The 21,731-nt window shown below is 50.2% G+C and overlaps 1 protein-coding gene across 1 annotated transcript in view; it reads right to left on the bottom strand.

Annotated features, from left to right (window-relative positions):
* Window positions 1-370: 370 nt before the first annotated feature.
* The window catches only part of DNMT1 (DNA methyltransferase 1), a 42,083-nt gene continuing 20,722 nt past the window's right edge, over window positions 371-21,731 (bottom strand). The window contains exons 15-38 of the mRNA XM_081092328.1: window positions 19,996-20,114; window positions 19,611-19,703; window positions 18,546-18,697; window positions 18,201-18,388; window positions 17,915-18,095; window positions 15,831-15,928; window positions 15,477-15,624; window positions 14,074-14,189; window positions 13,652-13,856; window positions 13,444-13,577; window positions 11,870-12,043; window positions 11,462-11,683; window positions 9,416-9,608; window positions 8,065-8,149; window positions 7,780-7,908; window positions 7,347-7,629; window positions 6,666-6,807; window positions 5,246-5,412; window positions 4,726-4,903; window positions 3,475-3,670; window positions 3,000-3,163; window positions 2,665-2,781; window positions 1,408-1,498; window positions 371-742 (exon numbers count right to left, since the gene is read on the bottom strand). Of these exons, the coding sequence (XP_080948454.1) occupies window positions 693-742; window positions 1,408-1,498; window positions 2,665-2,781; window positions 3,000-3,163; window positions 3,475-3,670; window positions 4,726-4,903; window positions 5,246-5,412; window positions 6,666-6,807; window positions 7,347-7,629; window positions 7,780-7,908; window positions 8,065-8,149; window positions 9,416-9,608; window positions 11,462-11,683; window positions 11,870-12,043; window positions 13,444-13,577; window positions 13,652-13,856; window positions 14,074-14,189; window positions 15,477-15,624; window positions 15,831-15,928; window positions 17,915-18,095; window positions 18,201-18,388; window positions 18,546-18,697; window positions 19,611-19,703; window positions 19,996-20,114 (3,625 nt within the window). The 3' untranslated portion in view covers window positions 371-692. The remainder of the gene's footprint in view (window positions 743-1,407; window positions 1,499-2,664; window positions 2,782-2,999; window positions 3,164-3,474; window positions 3,671-4,725; window positions 4,904-5,245; window positions 5,413-6,665; window positions 6,808-7,346; window positions 7,630-7,779; window positions 7,909-8,064; window positions 8,150-9,415; window positions 9,609-11,461; window positions 11,684-11,869; window positions 12,044-13,443; window positions 13,578-13,651; window positions 13,857-14,073; window positions 14,190-15,476; window positions 15,625-15,830; window positions 15,929-17,914; window positions 18,096-18,200; window positions 18,389-18,545; window positions 18,698-19,610; window positions 19,704-19,995; window positions 20,115-21,731) is intronic.

Raw genomic sequence — 21,731 nt, 5'->3', positions numbered from 1 at the left:
TCCTTGCTCCACCACCCATGCCAGGGGCTTCTGTTCCCATGGTCACAAGAAGGCAGCTGCCCTGCCAGGGGCTGCCAGGGGTCACGGCCACTCCAAAGGCCTGCAAGGCCATGGGTTAGGCCAACCAAGACTATTCCTTTAAAAGGCCTCCCTGGGAGCTACACCAGTGAGTTCCACTGCAGCTCACCGGCCAGAACTAAGTCCCAGAAGTTAACCCCCACCCCTCACACACACGCACGGGACACATGAAGTGATCTAACGTCATACAAACGCCTCTGTGGGGCCCTGTTAAGCACTAAGGAACCCCTTCTCATTCAGCCTCAGCTGAGAGACGGCCAGAAGCTCCCTGTACATGAGTCACCACCCCAGATGATTTATAGGAGCGATTTATTTGAAGAAATATTACAACATATAAAAACTACATAAAGTCTTAATTTCCACTCATACAGTGGTAAATTTGATATAATGCATAATAAAAAACTTTTAAAATTCAGAATGCACAAAGTACTGCACAATTCGATCACTAAGTCATTAGTTGGTAAGCAAACCTTACAGAACAGCTTCATGTCAGCCAAGGCCACAAACACCGTGTACAACACATTTGAACTGACAGATTTCAACATGTTAAAAACACAACATCAGTGCACATTGGGGATCCCTGGTGCCAGAAACACGGGCGCGGGAGGGGGAAACTAATCCTCGGCAGTTTTCTCCTCCTCGGCAGTTTTCTCCTCGATTTTAACTAAGGAGAAAGAAAAGGGAAGTCACCACAGGGAATCTATACATCAGACTACAACAGGCGAGCATCAGACACTAAGCCAGGAGCTACCGTAATGCGCAGGCGTCGGTGTTAGGGGCCGACTGTAAAAGAACTGTAGCAGCTCTGCATGAACATGCTGAGTGCGCTCAAAGGTGCTCCCTAGGGGTTTCCAGACTGCCTGCGTTAGAGGCTGGGGCGGCCCACCCGGCAGGACAGGGGAAAGTGCCGCGAGACCCACCCGCTCACTATGTTCCGGGTCTGTTCTGAGCACTTAACATGTGTGACTCATTCCATCTCATGGCAGCCCAGAGAGAAATGAGGCCACTCGGGAGCGTGAGCGACTCGCCCGAGCTCCAGAGCCTAGCAGTGACGGCAAACCTATGACACGCGTATCAGAGGTGACACGCGAACTCATTTTTTTGGTTGATTTTTCTTTGTTAAATGGCATTTAAATATATAAAATAAATATCAAAAATATAAATCTTTGTTTTACTATGGTTGCGAATATCAAAAAATTTCTATTAGGTGACACAGCACCACGGTTAAGTTAGGGTTTTTCAAAATGCTGACACGCTGAGCTCAAACGGTTCGCCATCACTGGCCTAGAGTTATACCCTGCCTGCCTCAGCCCACCCACCTCACCATACCTGAGGCACTCTCTTGAGCCTTGGCCAACATACAGCGCTTGATCTCCAAGCCAATGGCTTTGGCCAGGGGTGGCGGCACGGCGTTACCCACCTGCAGGAGGGAAGGAGGGCAATGCCGAGTTTGGCACAGCTAGGGTCAGCGCCAGCCTCCACTCAGCACTGTGATGAGGACACTGGGCCCCTGGCCTCATGCTCACAGGGTCCCCAAAGCCCTTCCACCACGATAACCCCTCGGCCCTGCCCATCCTCCCACCCCCAACACCAACCTGTCTAGAACCACCCACAGAGAAGGGGGCCATTAAAGGGCAGAGATCCAGATGTGGAAGCCACCTTGCTTCACTTTAACTGAGTAGCTGCTTTCAGAGAACAGGACTGGGGGTTAAGGAGTGAAATGGGTTTTCCACTATGACCCCCAGGCACTCTTAGCTCGTTAAGCCATGTGTGTGCATTACTTGGATGGAAATACGTTCAATTAAGAAGCCAACCTGACCTGGCCAGTGTTGCTTAGTGGTTGGAGCACTGGATCGTGCACCGAAGGGTCACGGGTTCAATTCCCAGTCAGGGGAACGGAACGTACCTGGGTTGCAGGTTTAATTCCCTGGCCCGTCAGGGTACGTGCCAGAGGCAACCAATCAATGTAATGTGTCTCTCTCACATTGGTGTGGGTGCCTCCCCTCTACCTTCCATTCTCTAAAAATCAATGGATGGGGAAAAAATATATCCTGGGGTAAGGATTAAAAAAAAAAAGCCAACCTATCAACACCCTAAGAATCAGTGAGGAACTGTTGGTCCATCTTAACCCTTAGCAACTGACTTCACCACCAGACATTTAGTCTGCGGCATCTCTGAAGTTCACTGTAGTGAAACTTGCCTTTTGGGGTAAATCTGCCTCAGAGCAGCAACCAACATGCTTAGCCCGTGAGCACTGGGCCCAGAGACAGGGCCCTCTGTCCTGGTCGTGCCCGTGAGCACTGGGCCCAGAGACAGGGCCCTCTGTCCTGGTCGTGCCCGTGAGCACTGGGCCCAGAGACAGGGACCGTCTGTCCTGGTCATGCCCGTGAGCACTGGGCCCAGAGACAGGGACCCTCTGTCCTGGTCGTGCCCCCACTGGGCCTACTGAGGCCAAACAGCACCCTGTGTGAGCTGTGCCCTCTGCTGAACCGCTCTCTACCCTGTGCAGGGGGCGGGGGGGGGGAGGGCTCGGGGGGGCAAGAGGGCCTCCTTCCTGTCTGCCCTGCTCAAGGCCACGCCACTGACCTGCCGGTGCTTGTCCAGGATATTGCCAAACAGCCTGTAGGTGTCCGGGAAGCCCTGGGAGCGAGCACACTCCCGCACGCTCACCACACGGTGCTGCTCAGGGTGAAGCACACGGCCCTGGGGGCGAGAGGCACGGTGGGGCCGGGGCACAAGACCAGCCATTGTGGGCAGGCTGGGGAACTAGCCACGGAGAAGTCCAGCTTTCGGCCTCAGCTGGTGAGCCCGTCTCCTCAGCACCAAGGCGGGAAGTGAGGAGTGCTGACTCCTGACGGGCCACTCCCACCTCAGCCCGTGCCTGTCCCCTTCCCAGGCCTGGCCCGGGGCCTCCATCCTACCTGCTTGCCCATGGGCTCGGGGTTGGTGACAGTTGTGCTGAAGAAGCCATCCCACTCGAGCCGCCCATAGAGGCCGGCCCAGTGGTTGTGCCTGTTCCCGGTGTGGGGCAGGCACCAGGGGATGAGGGTGTTGAACTGTCTGGCCGTGGAGTCGCAGGCTTTGCCTGTTGGAAGAGACAGCTGCAGTGAGGCTGAGGTTCCAGAACAAGAGGCCGGGAAGTACCTACAGCATTCCGTCCCCCCGGGGACAGAGCAGCAACAGGCCCCGTTCCCGGGCACAGCTTTCACAATGCGGACCCCAGGCTTGCCCCACCCAGGGCCACTGGGTTGGTGAGCACAGCACCAGGATCTCCTCTGGGAGACCCCCGCTGACCGTGCTCCTTCACCCGGCTGGCTGCTGTGGGCACCAGGACCTGGGGGGCTGGGCTTCAGGGTACACGGAGGGAAGCCACATCCGGGCACACGGGGGTCTCACCGCTCGCACAGGAGCAGACCCCTCGGAGGGCCCCCTTGCTGCTGCAGCCGTTCTTCCGGTCGTGGTAGGTGTACCGCAGCTTCCTGGTCATGGTGCCGTCTGAGAGCCGCACCTCGATGTTAGGCAGGTCACGCCAGTCTGAGCCCGGAGCCAGAGGGACATGCCGCATGCGGGCGGCCACCAATGCGCTCATGTCCTAGAAGTGTGGCAAGGCCCAGCTGTCACCCAGCTCAGGGAGCATCTGCAGTGGCCTGGGCACCACTGCTCTAGGCACTGGGACCACCACCACAATCAGGAGCCCCCAAGGGGCTTACATCCCATTTGGGCAGACAGTTACCTGAATGAACAGCTTAGGGATTACACATGTGCCAGGAGACAGAGCAAGGACGCAGAGTAATGTGGGGGGAACAGGTGAGGGATAGCTTAGGGCAAGTGGGGGGAGGGTGCCTGAGCTGAGCCCTGCTGTATTAGGAGCCAGCAGCTGGGGGCACAAAAGGCCACGTTTGGCGTATCTGGGACAACATGCAGAGAACAGGAATGGTGAGAGAGGTCAGTCAGAGGAGGACAGTGACATTCCGGGCCTATTCCAGGAAGAGCAAGAGCTCTGACTGATGCTTTATATGATTACACTAGAGGCCCAGTGCACGAAATTCGTGCACAGGTAGGGTCCCTAGGCCTGGCCGGCAATTAGGACCCATCAGCTCCCCATCCCTCCTCCTTCTCTCACTCCCTCAGTGCCCCCCCCTCCCCCCACACCGCTGGTCACCTGTCATGTTTCGCACTGCCCTCTGGTGGTCAGCACACATCATAGTGAGCAATCTCCCAAGGGGGCACTTTGCATATATATATATATGCTGCAGGGGCATAGGGGATGGGGGCAAGAAGAAAAGCACGAGGAAGTGAGGCTGGGGGCAAGATGGTGGTGATTTGGGCTTGGCCTGTGTGGCTCCGTGGTTGAGCACTGACCTATGAATATGGTTTGATTCCAGGTCAGGGCACATGCCTAGGTTGTGGGCTCAGTCCCCAGTGTGGGGCGTGCAGGAGGCAGGTAATCAATAACTCTCATCATTGATGTTTCTCTCTCTCCCTTCCTCTCTAAAAATGACAGTGATTTGGGTTAGGAGCCAGGAGCAGAGAAGCTGGAGGGGCTGGGATCAGACCCTGCTTCCCACCCCAAGCCTTGGCTGGGCTCCCCACAGGTCTGTCCCTGTGAGGCAGCTGGAAGGAGGGCCCTCTGTGGGGCAACGTTACCTTACAGATGTGGTCCCTGAGGATAGGCTGGTACTGCGAGCCCCGGAGCTGCCTCTGGAACCAGGACTGGGGTTCCCCGTTGTACGAGATCTCCAGCGCTGAAGCCCCATTCCGGATCTCAGGAAGGTCAGACATTGTGTCCCGCACGGTGATGGTTCGGAACGGACATGAGCTCAGCCTGCAATAGAGCATGGCACTTCTGGGGACACATACTGCCGCTGTCCATCGAATCACAGCTGCCATCTCCTGGCGGCTGGCACTGCCCTCTCTAGCGAGGACAACCCAGCTCAGAGGTCAAAGGGCTGCCTGAGGTCACACAAACAGCATTCTTCTTGGACGGTCTGGGAAGGAGACAGGCTACACTGGGTTCTGCTAATGACTACAGCCAGGCATCTAGCCGCTGCTCTGCACGTGGTGCTCACTCGGCCGGAACTTGCGACTGGAAGTGGCAGAGTGCCGACGCCAAGCTTTCCCGGGGATGCCCACAGACACTGGCGCGGCAGGGTGAGGGGGCTCCTACCTAGTTACGTTGCTGACGAACTTCTTGTCGTCCACCACGACGCTCAGCTGGCAGGCCCGGGGTGCGAACACGTGCAGCGGCTCTGGGAAGAGGGGGAGCTTCTCGCCGGGGGCCGCAGCCAGGATAATGGCTCGCCTCCGTGTCTGGGCCACGCCGTACTGACCAGCCTGTGCACAGGAGAGCCACACACACAGGGTCAACTGGCACCTCCACTGGCTGAACCTAGGTCTGGGGTCAGTGACACCCCACTTCCGGAGTGGCTGGCTGCTGCACAGCTCACCCGGAAAACCCCCAATTAATCCAGCAAGTTTACTCCCGATAAGTGAGACCAGCCCTGCTCAGTAGTTGTTGGTTAGAGCATCATCCTGATACACCAAGGTTGTGGGTTCGATCCCCGTCAGGGCACATAAGAGAATCAACCAATGAATGCATAAATAAGTGGAACAACAGACCAATGATTCTCTCCCTAAAATCAATTTTGGAGAAAAAGTGAGACTAGATGAGAGAACCCGAGTCCATGTGGTGACCATTGGAGAAGATGGAAGTGAACCCGCTGGGGACCCGCCAGCTCCTTACAGAGCACCGGAAGGAGCCCCATGGTGTCAGCACTTGTGGAGAAGAGACTGCAGAGCCCAGACAGCCATGGATACAGGGTCAGAGAACACGGCTGCCAAGCAGGCTTGACCGTGAGCCTGGAGCCCCCCGAGGCTGAACTAGGGAGAGCTGTGCGGCCCTGGCACTCCCTCACTCATGGCTTCCCAGCCAACCTTCTCTCCCTTCTCAATAGCCATCTCAGTGTTAGTTAAGCCAACAATGCCTGAATGGATACAGTGGCTGCTTTCAGATAAGGACTACTCCTTATGAGTCATCCCAAATCTTTACCCCTGCCACTGGAAGCCACCGGGAGTGAGACCTTTTACTCTCTCTAGGTGTTGGAATGCACATGTGCTCACCCAAAGGAAACGTTCGTTTTTACCCTGTAACAGCTTGGTCTATGTGTGGTTCTGCCAACCTGGCCTCACACACCCTTCTGTGGAGATCTAGCTGCTGCCCGAGTATCAGACTCATCCACCACGTGCCCTATTCAGGAAAAAGGGCTGGAAACAAAGCAGCCAAGAGCTCCCTTGCATGCAGTCCCTGCTCAGTTACACAGGAGGATGCAGCTCTACCAAGACCCAAAGGGGTGGGCCTGATGGGACACTGGCTCTGAGCTTTCAGACCTGAATGCTGCAGGCTTCACAGGGGTGGGTGCGGCCTCACAGCCATCGCCCTATCCTTGCCAGCCAGCAGGCTGCCCTCCCAGGCCTGACCCTTTGAGGCTATTTTCAGATGGAGACAGTTTGCTGCAGTCCAGGGACTGCTGACCCTCCTCCCGCCCACATTCACCCTCCCATCTCTGCCCCATTCCCCGGGAGCCCACCTGCAACACGCCAAAGGTGCACTGATAGCCCATGCGGACCAGGCAGCGGAGAGTGAGCTTTAGGACCATGGAGCGCTTGAAGGACACGAAATTCCTGACGTTCTCCAGGAGGAAGTACCGCGGCCGGTAGTAGTCACAGTAGCTGTAGAAGGCAGGCGATACCCCCAGAGTCACCATATGGATCGAGATAAAAAAGGACCCGCTCTACCAAAAGCCATTCCCAAAAGGCCAATGTTTGGCCGTCAAGAAACAGGACCCCCGCCGAAACCGGTTTGGCTCAGTGGATAGAGCGTCGGCCTGCGGACTGAAAGGTCCCAGGTTCGATTCCGGTCAAGGGCATGTACCTGGGTTGCGGGCACATCCCCAGTGGGAGATGTGCAGGAGGCAGCTGATCGATGTTTCTCTCTCATCAATGTTTCTAACTTTCTATCTCTCTCCCTTCCTCTCTGTGAAAAATCAATAAAAAATATATTTTAAAAAAAAAAGAAAAAAAAAAAAAAAAGAAACGGGACCCCCAACTCTTAAGGTCTCTGACCAGCGGAATGCTTCACCTCGGCACATGGCCTTCAGCAGCTGCAAAGGCTACAGCAGTTACTGGTCAGCGGGCACATCAGCATCCAGCCCCAGGGTTGGCTGTCTAGTTACCTGTGTGCAGCACTGAACAGAGCCTGCTCCGTTTACCTGAGGAAAGAGACCACCAGGGAGTTCTTGAACTTGGAGTAGGTGCGAGAGTTGAAGCGGTTCATGCCACTGAAGCCTTGGCAGGGTGGCCCGCCGCACAGCATCTCCACGTCTCCCTTCTGAGGCAGCTTCTGGCCAAGGGAGTTGGTCACCTCTCCAGCCATGACCAGCTTCAGCAGGACATTGCAGTCCTCCGTGAACACTGTGGACCCGGGGTTGTTCAGCCGGAACGCCTGGGCCGCGGGGTCCCACATTTCAATGGCCCACAGTGTTTGTGAGATGCCTGGCAGATAAAGGGACAAAGATGGGCTCTGACCTCCCTGGAATGAGACTCTTGAGTCAGAAAGGTGACCAGAGCCAGAAAGCTCTTCCAGGCAGAATGTGCCCAGTCTGGTTGTGCTAGTTACACAGAGAAAGACCTCGCGGCCTTTACCTGCTTGGTGGAATCCTTCCGATAACCCCCCACAGCCAGAAAACACATCCAGGGTCCGCAGTTTTGGCAGCTGAATGTCCACCTTGGGTTCCTTTGGCTCACTTGTCTGAGATTTTGGCCTGCCTTTCCCTGGAGGAGACAGACCACAAATACCTTATTGTTTCAGAGACGGCCTCACTGAGTTAATACAGAATGAGGTAACACCAGAGGCTGTTTTATACTGACCATAAATACCCGGTTTATAAGAGATGGCCTTGAAAAGAACCCTATGGAGTGACAACATACCTTTTCCCTTCCCTTTCCCTTTGTTTCCGGGACTACGGGCATGGTTGGGAGGATCTTCAAAGCTTTTGTTCTTGGCATTATAGGCCTGGGAAGGGAAGAATCACAATAGTCTGGCAGAGAAACACATTGGTCACCTCTCTAACAAGTTTAGTTTGATAAAGAGCTACTTAATTTCTCCCTGAATGTGGCCGTAAACTATTAGCCACTAATAAGAGTACTTTGATATTACTACATGAAGATAAATTGTATTAATACAAATATTCTGTGGTTGACTTTGAGATTATAAAAGCAGGAGCTTTTATAAGTGCCTGGACTACTCATTCTAAAAATAAGCAAGTGTTCAGCAGGAAGGCCAGGGAGGGTGGGGGTGGGGGGCCAGGGAGGGGGTAAGAGATCAACGGAAGGACTTGTATGCATGCATATAAGCATAACCAATGGACACAAGACACTGGGGGGTAGGGGAGGCCAGGGGATTGTCAAGGCGGGGGGGAAAAAAAGGAGACATATGTAATACTCTTTGTAATACTTTAAGCAATAAAAAAAAAAAAGAATCTTTATAAAAATAAGCAAGTGTTATACCAAGAGACTCGTCTAATGAGGCTACCTACACTGGAACCTGGGAAAACAGACACGTGTCACTTTAAGTGTGCCCACACAGGAAGGCCATGCTCAGACAATTTAAAAGTGATCAGCTTGGTTAACAAACTCCTGGCTCTTCTCTCAGTAACAAGGGCCAGCTGCACGGCGTGTGGTCCTGGCCTGGACACAGCTGGAGGGACTAAGGGGCAGGGCTGTGTCTCCCAGGGAAAGGGCCCCTTTCCCTAACTCACATCAAGGCACTGGCCAGGCTGGAAGAGGCCTTCAAATACATGTTAGTTGCTTAGGACACTCAGATACGATACTTATCATTGTACTTTTTGTATTTCCTTAAATTGATTTTTAGAGAGAAGGAGAGAAAGAGAAAGATCAATGAGAGAGAAACATTGATCGGCTGCTCCTGCACAACCCCCAACAGGGATTGAGTCTGAAACCAGGGCGTGGGGCATGTGCCCTGATTGGGAATCGAACCAGAGATCTTTTGGTGCGTGGAACAACACCCAACCAACTGAACCACACTGGCCAGGGTTCATTGTACATTTTAAAAAGCCAAATGCAGAAGCATTTGAGATCTTTGCTTCCCAGCAATTGCTGTCAATTTGGCTCAAATAAAGGCTTATTTAAAAAGAAAAAAAAAAAAAGAAAAAAAAAAAGCCAAAAGTTAAGTTTCAGACTTGAATGTATAATTAAACTGCTTTCTCAGGGGCAGTGAATTTGACCCAAACCCGTCCCTCCCGTAAGCCCAGAGCATTACCTCAAGGAAGTAGAAGCGGTCGGGCCCGCCAGTTGAGAAGTCCTGCAAGCACCCCGGCAGGTCCTCCCCGTATTCCACAGTGCAGCGGCCCTGCACATCGCTGAAGTCCACCACGGCCTCCTCGTCGCTCCAGTAAAGCAGGTTGATGTCCGTATGGTGACTTGCTGGAGTGGATTTGTGGGTGTTCTCCGGCCTGCCAGCAGAAGAGTCTTTGTTAAGCAATTCTTAAAATCAAAAACATTTTCTTATCGATTTCACAGAGAGGAAGGGGAAGGGAGAGAAACATTGTTGAGAGAGAAACATTGATCAGCTACCTCCTGCACACTCACTACTGGGGATCAAGCCCACAACCTGGGCATGTGCGCTGACTGGGAATCAACTGGCGACCTCCTGTGAGCCACACTAGCCGGGCAGCAATTCTCTTTTGCTGTGAACTGACAATGAGTTGAATGGTACCACATTCCTGGGGATGCTCCAAGAATCCATCGGTAATGACCATGGCCCCCAGTCAGGTCAGCTTGATAATTATCCTTAGTTGGCACTAGATACTATAAACAGTGGAATTCTTTGCAACAACCATGCCTTCCGTGGGCATTTCACAGGACTGGACAGCTTGGTGCTGTGGAGAAGCTAACCATTATGAAGAACTCAACATTAAACCTTAAGGGAGTTCAGTAGGTTGAGTCATTTGCTTGTTCTTCGTTTCTCCACTGCAACCCAAACAGAATGGCCCTGTGTCAAGACTATAGCTGCACCCTGGCCGGCTCAGTTGGTTGGGTATCATCCTGTGCAACAGGTTTCCCGGTTTGGTTCTCATTCAGGGCACATGCCTGGATTATGGGCTCAGTCCCTAGTAGGGGGTGTGAGGTTCTGCTCTCACATTGATGTTTCTCTCTCTCTAAAAATAAATTAAACAAACAAACAAAAAAAAACAGGCTGCGGCTGCCTGCCTCAGCCATGCTCTATTAAGAAGCATGTCTAGAGCTTCTTTTCCTCACCTATACATCCAGACTTCTCCTTTCTTTCCCGTTACAAGTGATTATTACAAGGACTTCAGAAAGTCTTTGATATACATTAGTCAAGAAGTGAAGCAACAATGCCAAAACCGGTTTGGCTCAGTGGATAGAGCGTCGGCCTGTGGACTGAAAGGTCCCAGGTTCGATTCCGGTCAAGGGCATGTACCTGGGTTGCGGGCACATCCCCAGTGGGGGATGTGCAGGAGGCGGCTGATCGATGTTTCTCTCTCATCGATGTTTCTGACTCTCTATCTCTCTCTCTTCCTCTCTGTAAAAAATCAATAAAATATATTAAAAAAAAAAAAAGAAGTAAAGCAACGTTATAACTATCTGTATGGCTTAGTTTCAGGTTAACTCCTAATTACTACAAATTACTCGGGTCCCAGAAAAAGACTCGGTGCAGCCAAGACCTTGGAAAAGCATAGAGCTGGGAGGGACAGGAGAGAGGGTGGAACGGTCATAAACAGAACCCTAGGTTCTCTGGGGCTGCCTCAGGCCAAGCCCAGGACATTCTCCCTCTGCCTTTGTCACATTCTGAATTGAGGCTTAAGGATTTCTTTGAAGATAGAACTCAGCAGCTTTAAAATAAGGTCTAAAAGCAAGGGTATGAAATATAATTTGAGTCGCTGTCAGCACTCATCAGATCATCAGAAACACTTGAGAAACAGCTACCTTTACATAACTTTTTTTATATCACCAAGGATATTTTTCCATTGAGTTTGAGAGAGTGGAAGGGAGGGGGAGAGACAGAGAGAGAAACATTGATGCAAGAGACACACTGATTGGTTGCCTTTCACAAGCACCCCAATTGGGACCAGGGATCGAGCCTGAAACCGAGGTATTTGCTGGTGCCCTTGACTGGAATTGAACCAGGAACCCTTTAGTCTGAGGGCCAGCTCTCTATAACCGAGAAAAACCGGCTAGAGCTCTACCTAACTTCGAACATCACTGTGTGCTATGTTATAACCCATTTCAGGCAGAACTTTCTGGAAGTCTGCTGCCGCCTGGGAGAACAGAGGACACCACCGACCTGTAGAACTTGTTCAGTCTGATCTTGATGTCTGTCTCATTGGGCTTGCCATTGTTCTTCTTGACACAGAAGATCTCTCTGATGCGGCCAATTCGGTATGGCTCAGGGGCGTCCAGGTTGCTGCCTTTGATGTAGTCTGAGTATTTCCGGTAGTGTTCTGGATACAGGTCTTCATTCACAGGATCCTTCCGTGGGCGTTTCACAGGACTGGACAGCTTAATGCTGCAGAGTAGCAAACATTACACTTAACTGAACATTAAACCTTAAAAAGTGGATAGTTCAGCATGACTGATCAGTGACAATGGCTCAGACAACAGCTGGTACAAGGGGTGCAGGGTGGGGATATTCCAAAGCAGCTCAGTAGTGGCCCAGGGAGCCTGACCTGGAACTGGCAAAGGGGGCACTCACTTGAATGTGAAGGCCTCCGGGAGAAGGTACACGCCATCGCCCACTCGGTACTGGATGCCGTCCTTGGAGGCTGAGCTGTAGAAAACCCGGTCCTCCAGGTCCTCGAGCAGCTCCAGGGCCCTGGGAATTTCCTTCTGCTTCATCTCAACCAGATGAGCACAGCTGGCGCAGAATCTGAAGGAGCCAAGGACAAAAGGAAAAGGCGCTGAGACGGCAGGTAATGACTGCAGCAGAGCTGCTGGCTTAACCCAGAGATGCTGGTGACCAAGAGAAAACACCTGCAGGTGTCTGAAGGAACTCGTTCTCCTGGACCTGATGATCATACTGTGAAAGCACTTATTTGGGACCAGAGTCCAGGGATATATACAACACAAGAAAACATCAAGCCTGTCCCACTTTTGAGTATTTGCTCTAAAAACCCTAAGACATTAACAAACAGAATTTGGAATATGATAAAAATAAACCAGAAGCGAGAATACAGAGTGGTTCAGTTAGGAACTCAAAATATCAGAGCAGGCTCACACTATCTATACTAACAGCAGCATAATATGCTAATTAGACTGGATGTCCTTCTGGACGAAGCCATGGCGGGCGGGCGGGGGCTGCGGCAGCCACCACAGCAGTGGGGCCGAGCCCTTTGCACGAATTTCGTGCATCGGGCCTCTAGTTAGCTAATAAAGGCTGAAGAGGTAGTTGGTGAAGTTCAATATTTCTGCTTAAAGGAGAGTTGGAGACTGCCTTTAACATGGAGATCAGGCCCAGGCCAGTTTTTCTCAGTGGTTAGAGCGTTGGACCTTAGACTGAAGGGCCATGATTGGATTCCTGGTCAAGGGCACGTACCTCAGTTGCAGGTTCCCCAGCCTCAGTAGGGGCGTGTGCCGGAGGTAACCAATTGATATGTCTCTCCAAGTCGATGTTTCTCTCTCTCCCCCTCCTCCCTCCCTTACACTCTCTAGAAATCAATGGAAAAATATCCTTGGGTGAGGACCTAAAAGGCAGACTCCCTAAGAGCAGCCACCCACCAGTTAAAATAAAATGAAGTCAAAGGTCTCACTTAGAAGATAGCTAAGAAACAAAAGAAAACACATGAGATCTGTGGTATAGACACTGAACATGCAAAAAGGCGGATAATGAAAAGATCAATCCTACTCCTGGACAAGAGAGCTTCTTATGACGGTAACTCCATGCCCAGGCCAGCCATACACCTAAAGCCACTGCAACAAAGCCGGGCTGGGCCCTGACTGGTGGCTCAGTTGGTTGGAGCATCATCCCGTACACCAAAACGGTTGCAGGTTCCCGGTCAGGGCACATACCTAAGTTGTGGGTTCCACCCCCCAGTAGAGTACCTATAGGAGGTAACCAATCAATGTTTCTCTCCCTCCCTTCTTCTCTAAAAAAAAAAAAAAAAAAAATTGACTTTAAAAAAGTTTTCAAAGCCAGGCTGGTCTTGGGTTAACGAGGAAAACAATCAGATAGTGTCCAGGAAGCAAACCCAGCAGATGGAAGCACGTGAAAAGCTACAGGGATTCACACAGAAGCAGGGTGTCCTCCCCGAGAAGGTGACCAGCACTCACTTGTACTTGTTGTCCTCAGTTGGTTCAGTTTTTGGAGGGGACTCAAATCTTGCGTAGTCTTGATCATACCACAGCTGGTAGAAATAGGTCTTCCCGTTGTCCTCTTCCATCAGGGTCTCGGGATCCATGCCGCCCTTTGGGACAAGGGTGCTGTGTCAGGCATGACCCCACAGTGAGGGAGGGCACATGAGGGACAGTAGGCACTCACCTCCATGGCCCAGTTTTCCGACGGAGCTTTATAGACGACCGTCACCTTGCTGTGAATGTATGACAGCTGCATGTCCTCACACTCGTCTACCAGGAACAGCTCCAGGGGGTCCGATGTGGCCCCCAGGACCGTGTCTGTGCCGGCACAGAACCAGTGGGCGTGAAACATTGGCCCTTGGCTGCTGTCCTCCCACAACGCCGTGACCCTGGTGTCAGAGGAGCAGAAGGGAAGGAAGTTCTAACGTCACCGGCAGATCTGCTTCGAGTTTACTTGGGAACTTTTTTTTTTTAAGTTTTGTGAACTTTTTTTTTTTTAAGTTTGTCTCGAGCAAAGACCTGCTGCTGCTATTCTTGCAAACAGGCATCTCCTACCTGCTCAAGAGAAAGTGTGTGCTGAGGCCAAGCAAAGGGAAATATACAAACCTTGCTAAGTACAGTGGTTTTGAAGAGTCATCTGGAATAACAGAGACACAGTCCCCCACTTTCAGGGTTTCTGAGTCAATGCACACCTTCTTATAGTAAGTCTTCTTGCCATCAGTCTGAAAACAAAGAGCTTATTTCAGGTGGAGATGGGTTTGAAGGTCCAAGCTAGGCTTGGTGTTCTTGTTAATATAAAGGCATAGCCCATAATGATTTCGTTAAGAAGGCATGGCTACTGCCCTGGCTCCCAGAGAGCACCCCACTCCCTAGCCACTCCCTAGGCTGGAAGCACGCCTACTGCTTGTCTACTATCAGCTCCGCCCTGGCCAGTCAGCAGCAAATCAGAGCCCAGCATTGCAGGTTAACAGCACCAGTCCCAACTATTCACGGTGGTCTTAAAGGCACATCCCATCCCTGGTTCCTTTCCGCCTCATTCCTCTTCTCCCACAAGAACTGATCCCACCTCAGGGCTCTGCCCTGGTTCTTCCCCACATCTTCATGGGACGGTTCCTCTCCCACCTTCTGGGTCTCAGCTCAGCTGTCACCTTCTTAGGAAAGCCTCACGGCCCCAGGCCCCTCCACCTCTCTACCAGCCTAGGGGACATGTGTCTGTCCTCCTGCCCTGGAGCATCAACACCACAGGGCAGGGGCTGAGCCACATCCAGGCCTGAAGCAGCACCCGGCAGAGGGAGGCCTCACGCTTGCTGAATGAACTGTATCTTTTGCTTATGAACATCGAGAAAGCAGTGCTAGGACAGTGATGGCGAACCTATGACACGTGTGTCAGAGGTGACACGCGAACTCATTTTTTTGGTTGATTTTTCTTTGTTAAATGGCATTTAAATATATAAAATAAATATCAAAAAAATAAGTCTTTGTTTTACTATGGTTGCAAATATCAAAAAATTTCTATATGTGACACGGCACCAGAGTTAAGTTAGGGTTTTTCAAAATGCTGACATGCTGATCTCAAAAGGTTCGCCATCACTGGCTTAGGACGTTTGCTTTCTAACTTTGGTAAAAGAACTGAGCCTTAGATGGGGAGATGACCACAGGATGACCAGTAAGGGATCTGCTAGTGCCCAAAACACACCCACTGCCAGGCAAGAGATGGTGACAACTCTTCAAAACGAGCTTTGAAGGGGAAGCAGCCTGACACCCTTAAACTGTGTCCATTACCCATTTTGGAACTTGAAGGAAACCAAGTCTTTGGGCAGACAAACAAAAACACATTTCTTGTGTGTGGCCACGGGCCTGGACCATGGCCTTGTAGCCGGCCTTGCTCTCTCACGAGGCAAGTGAGCAGGATTCAGGCTGCTTAAGAGGCCTGGTGGCGAGACACCAGGAAACAACGTGCTTCCCAAGAGGGCGGCCGTAAGAAGAGGGAGAACCTGCTGTGGGATTACCTTAACAGCCTCTCCAATCCAAGAGATCCGGTCCTTGTTCTGTTTCTTTTTCTTCCCCTGGTGCATTTTTTTGGGCGACGGCATCTCTGGGATATCGTCATCCTCTTCTTCGTCGTCATCTGCCTCCTTCATGGCCATGTTGGGACACCTACAAACTCATGTGTATAAGCAAGACCCTTTTTATAAGTAAAACTGCCTGGGGCTGTTGGGGTCCCATAACAGGACAGGCCAGGGGACCATTCAAGATGAAGCACTGCTGCCTGTCCTGCACATGTCAACACAGTTACCCACACACAGCGCACAGCCCTCAGCCGGCACTGTCCTCTGCTACCAGACAGCACCCGCCAAGCCTACCTCCTCTTTAGGCAGGCTTGTTTGCTCCGGCCGCTACCACCGAACTTAACCATATCCTTACAGGCTTTACACGTTCCACAGTCGGGCTGCTGACAAACCTGAAAGATATTTAAAAAGTCAAATGACCATTAGTAACAACTGGTAACCAGGTTTTGAATGAATTACAATTTTAGAACTTTTATATTTAGCCTCATTTAGAGGTAAGGGAACTGAAGAGTTAAGAACAAGGTACCAGTCATACCCCCCAGAATAGCAAAGGTTAAGCTGGGTATGTTGGCGTTGAAACATGTGGGGAAACTGGCTCTGCTCACAGGTTTTAAGTTGGTAGCACCACTTGGAGAGCAGTTTTCTATATCAAAGTTAAATATAGAACCCACACCCCAGCAATTCTACTTCAAAACAGGGGCAGCCCTAGCTGGTGTGCTAAGTGGTTAGAGCGTCGGCCCGCAGACTGGAGGGTCTTGGGGTTTGATTTGGGTCAAGGGCAAATACCTCGATTGCAGGCTCAACCCCGCCCCCCATTTGGGATATGTGCAGGAGGCAACCAATCGATGTGCATCTCTCACATCAATGTTTCCTTCTCTGTCTTTCCCCCTCCCTTCCATTTTCAAAAAAATAAATCAATAAATTAAAAATCAATGGGGAAAAAAAACATATATACTCGGGTAAGGATTAACAAAAAATTTTAAAAGAAATAGGGGTAGACACTGAAGTCTCGTTCAAGGATGCTGCTATATCATGATTTCTAATATCAAAAGTTGCACATTATCGAGGGGTAAGTTGGGACTATTATATAATGCAGCATGATGAAATAGTCAAAACGAATTAACTAGATCTACCTACATGAACACATAACATGATTACAAAAAATACCAGTTATGTATATTTAAAAAAATTTTTTTAAAAATATATTTTATTGATTTTTTACAGAGAGGAAGGGAGAGAGATAGAGAGTTAGAAACATCGATGAGAGAGAAACATCGATCAGCTGCCTCCTGCACATCTCCTACTGGGGATGTGCCCGCAACCCAGGTACATGCCCTTGACCGGAATCGAACCTGGGACCTTTCAGTCCGCAGGCTGACGCTCTATCCACTGAGCCAAACCGGTTTCGGCTAAAAAAATTTTTAAGGCTTAGATACATGTGCTAGATGAAAAAAAAGTAAAACCAAAACACGAATGGTAAGGATGTGCAAATTCCTGTTAAGGGCTGCCACTAAAAAAACAAACAAACAAACAAAAAAACAAAAAAAAACGCTCTGAATCCAGTGGACAGTGTGAACACAGGGCGGTTCTAAAGGTAGCTGCGCCGAAGCCGGTTTGGCTTGGTGGATAGAGCGTCGGCCTGCGGACTGAGGGGTCCCGGGTTCGATTACGGTCAAGGGCATGTGCCTGGGTTGCGGGCACATCCCCAGTAGGAGATGTGCAGGAGGCAGCTAATCGATGTTTCTCTCTCATTGATGTTTCTGGCTCTCTATCTCTCTCCCTTCCTCTCTGTAAAAAGTCAATAAAACATATTTAAAAATAAATAAATAAATAAATAAATAAATAAAAACTAAAGGTAGCTGCTATATTTTTGCATCCAGGTGTTCGCCCAAAATAAGTCAAATAACAGATACCAAAATATATCCGATCTCTGGGTCACAGAAGATTAGGGGGATTCAAATATTTAAAATTCACAGAAAGAGATTTGTTTTTTAAATATATATATATTTAATTGATTTTAGAGAGGAAGGGGGAGAGAGAGAGAGAAACATCAGTGATGAGAGAGAACCACTGATCGGCTGCTTCCTGCACGCCCCACACTGAGGATTGAGCCCACAACTCGGGCATGTGCCTTGACCCGGAATTGAACAGTGACCCAAGTTAGTGATTGGGGCATTAACAGCAAAGCATCCGAGCCACCGATTTCAACAGCCGTCTTATCAACCTGTTTGTTCTCCGAGGCATGCAGTTCTCCCCAGATCACCAACTTCCTCCCCGCTTATGTCCTAGGGGTCACATTTGAACAGTGAGCATCTCAAGCCAGAAAGAGAAAGTGAGTTGCTCAGATTACATGGTGAGCCCAGCCCAGGTGAGGTTACCTCGCAGACGCCACACCGCCGGCGTTTGAAGGCATTCTCCTTGTCTTCTCTGTCATCCTTTTCGATTTGCTCTGCGAAGAAAGTGTCGAAGATCTGGTAGACCAGCTTGGTGGTGGTAGCTTTTGTGGGGCCTTTGTCCTTCTCCTTGGTGGAATGACTGATGGCTCGACGTTTTTCGTTTCTGGGAGAAAGGTTCCCATCATGTTAGCAGGCTGGGGAAGAGTGCGTGGGACACTCTGCCTTCTCTGCAATCAGGTCTTCAATTTTATTCCTGCTGCATCCTTACCTTCTTCCTAGGGTGACCCCAACCAACTTGATCAAGTCTCTCATGCAGGGGGTCAGGAAGATGGGCAGTTCATCACTGTCCCCAGCCGCATCGTAACTCTCTACTTGTTCCACCACAAACTGAGCATGTCGAAGGAGAGAATCCTCAGTGAATCGATTCAGGTTGAGCGTGGAAGGAGGAACCGTGGTCTTTAAGAAATAACATCAGAAGTTTCTTAGGCTTAAGCAAAACTATTCTAATTGAACTAAAAAAGTTTCTGCTAATTCTAGACACGAGTTTCTCAGCAATATCTATATGGCATGTAAAAGGTGCGAGTCCCAGATCACAAATGACCTAACCCCGTACCTCAATCTTATTGATCAGGTCCTCATAGGTCGCATCACGGTTGTTCTGCAGGAACTCAACGACTATCTTACTTATGTAGATCTTCTCCTGCATTAAGTTGAACATTGGTGAGTACTCTGGGCTGGGCTCCATTAGGATGTACTCAGCATAGGCTGCAGTGAACAGAAGATGTTGTTAGAAAGCAGTTTGAACCTGATGGCAGCTATGGTGGCTGAAGAGCACAGATGAGTCTATGAAGCTTATGAGGAGTCTAAGTCAGTGGTCGGCAAACTGTAGCTCGCGAGCCACATGCGGCTCTTTGGCACCCTGAGTGTGGCTCTTCCACAAAATACCATGTGCGGATGCACATGTACAGTGCGATTGAAACTTCGTGGCCCATGCGCAGAAGTCAGTATTTTGTGGAAGAGCCACACTCAAGGGGCCCAAGAGCCGCATGTAGCTCGCGAGCCGCAGTTTGCCCACCACTGGTCTAAGTCATTCCATATCCAAATGTCACAAACATCAAGTGCAATCAGAATTATTAGCGATTCAGAAGTGGCCTATTTGAGCCGACTAGAGAACTGGCTGAGGAGTTTTCATTTCGCTCATCTCTGGCTTTTGAAATTTTGCCTGGGTTTGAGTTGCAAGAATATGACCTACTCGTATAACTAGAGCAAGCCGTGGGCAAACTACGGCCTGCGGGCCAGATCCGGCCCGTTTGAAATGAATAAAACTAAAAAAAAAAAAAAAGACCATACCCTTTTATGTAATGATGTTTACTTTGAATTTATATTAGTTCACAAAAACACTCCATCCATGCTTTTGTTCCGGCCCTCCGGTCCAGTTTAAGAACACATTGTGGCCCTCGAGTCAAAAAGTTTGCCCACCCCTGAACTAGAGGGTTGATTCCAAGGCTGGTTGTAATTAATAGGAGAGGCCATCCCAGAACCCCACATGATTACCACATGTTTAGTGGTGTTCACGTGAGCTTGTTGAGACGTCCCAAAGCCCAACCAAGCCCCCGGGAGGACAGAAGCAAAGTCTCCTTTCATAACCCAGAACAGTCCACAGTTAGCACATACTTACCGGTGCTAAAGCCAATGAGAGCCTTTTCGCCTCCGTCAAAGCCAGTGATCCACCATTCAGTGATGGGGCCAAGGTTTTTGCCATTAACACCACCTAAGAGATGGAAAAGAGGACAGTTTCTTGAAAGGAAATGGACTCAGAGCTATGACTCATATCAAAATCTCAGCGGGCCCAAGTGGCACTTGAAGTGCCCAGCTGAGCTGATATCCCTTATCAGCCAAGCCAGGCAGTCCTCATCAGAGGCAGAGAGCATTTCCTTATAGCTGTTCAGAGACCACAAGCCCTAACTTTAAGAGGCAGGAATTCCAGCTGAACAGTGCTTTGCAGGCGAGTTGTTTGTTTTTAAAATATCTGTCCCAAACATAAGCAGGGAAGTTCCACTTACCTTCAGGAGACGGGTCATCATCATATATCGGTTTTGCTGAACCAGAGAAGTAGAGCTTAATATCCTTCTCAATGAGACCAGTGTCAATGGGGCACAGGTGACCATGTTTACAGTACACACTAGACGGGCAACAAAGAGCGTGTTAGCCAGCTGACCAGTGAAGGCAAGCTGCAGCAGAGTCAAGTTCAGACACAAGTGACAGTGACTACCTGCAATTCCTAGACTCTTATCTTTCTGGTTGCCAGATCACTAGATGAGTAGTGTTCTCTGACCCAAACAGCTTCTACCTGATCCTCCCACCGGTGCATCAAGAGTACAGGTAGCCTGGCTGGTGTGGCTCAGTGGTTGAGCATCAACCTATGAACCAGGAGGTCATGATTGGATTCCTGGTCAGGGCACATACCTGGGTTGCTGGCTCGATCCCCAGTTGGGGGGCGGGGGTGGGGCGTGGTGGTGGGTGTATGTGCAGGAGGCAGCCAATCAATGATTCTTTCTCATCATTGATGTCTCTATCTCTCTCCAAATATATCTTAATATCAATAAAATTATTAAAATATTAAAAAAGTACAAGTATCTGCAAAGGCAACACCAAGAGATCAGTGAGACAGTGAATAATGAGAAATCTCAGAGAGCAACTCACTGCACCTGTGCTTGGCATGATGCTAACAGAAACATCAGCTCTCAAACACATTCTACTCATAGTTGTGCGACCACTTCTACCTAGCTCCAAAACATTTTCATTGAACAAAATAAAACCTCATACCCATTAAGCATTCACTCCCTATTCCCTCTCCACCCCCAGCAACCACAGATCTGCTTTCTGTTTCTATGGATTTACCTCTGAAAATATTTCTTATATGGTTAGTTTTGTGTTTAATCACGTAAAGCATATTGTATAATGTCATAAAAAGTGAGGCACATCAGGGATATGTGAAGGAAGGGCTTCCGCCTCTGTCTAGGGGTAAAGCTCAGGTTTAAGGGCATCCACGGTCCCACCATCCAGAGACACTCCTTGACAGTTGGAAGAATGCTCCTCCTTCAGCAGGATAAATCAGGGGTTCTGCTTATGGGCCTGCTCATGCTGGCCTCAAGGTGTATGCTCCTACACTGGAGATGCCATGCTATCCCTGAGTCACCGGTGGGCCACATGGGACCTGTACAGGTCTCCTGAGACCATCGCCCACCACACTCCCCTAGTGTCAGGGCTTGGAGGCCAGAAATCCTCATCTTGAAATCTCACAAAACCTTTTCAAAAATAGAAATGAACACCGTGAGTTGAGCTCCTCCCGTGCCAGGCATGGAGACAACATGGTAACAGCCCTGCTCTCGAGACTTGAAGTCCAGTGGGAAATATGGACACATATCAAGGGAGGGCACATATTGCAAACCCACAGAAAACAAGGATCCACAGCCCAGCCCACTGGACTGTATCAGTAGACGTGGCATCAAAGAAGTTGCAAGTCCTAGGCAGGGGCAGGACCCACTGGTTTACAGGATTGACCTCTCCTGACTTGTTTCCATCCACCACATTCAGCCCAAGTACTAGAGGTAAGCAGAGTCCCTTAATAACTCAGGCAGTCTGGCTCCGACGGCCTGATGCTAAAAGGCACACTTCTGCCGTAACCGGTTTGGCTCAATGGATAGAGCGTCGGCCTGCGGACTCAAGGGTCCCAGGTTCGATTCCGGTCAAGGGCATGTACCCTGGGGGTTGCGGGCACATCCCCAGTAGGGAGTGT

Source organism: Myotis nattereri (assembly GCF_964212035.1).
Source record: "Myotis nattereri genome assembly, chromosome: 5".
NCBI lineage: Eukaryota > Metazoa > Chordata > Mammalia > Chiroptera > Vespertilionidae > Myotis > Myotis nattereri.
Note: the sequence above shows the minus strand (reverse complement) of the source record. Positions and strands in the feature narration are given on the sequence as shown.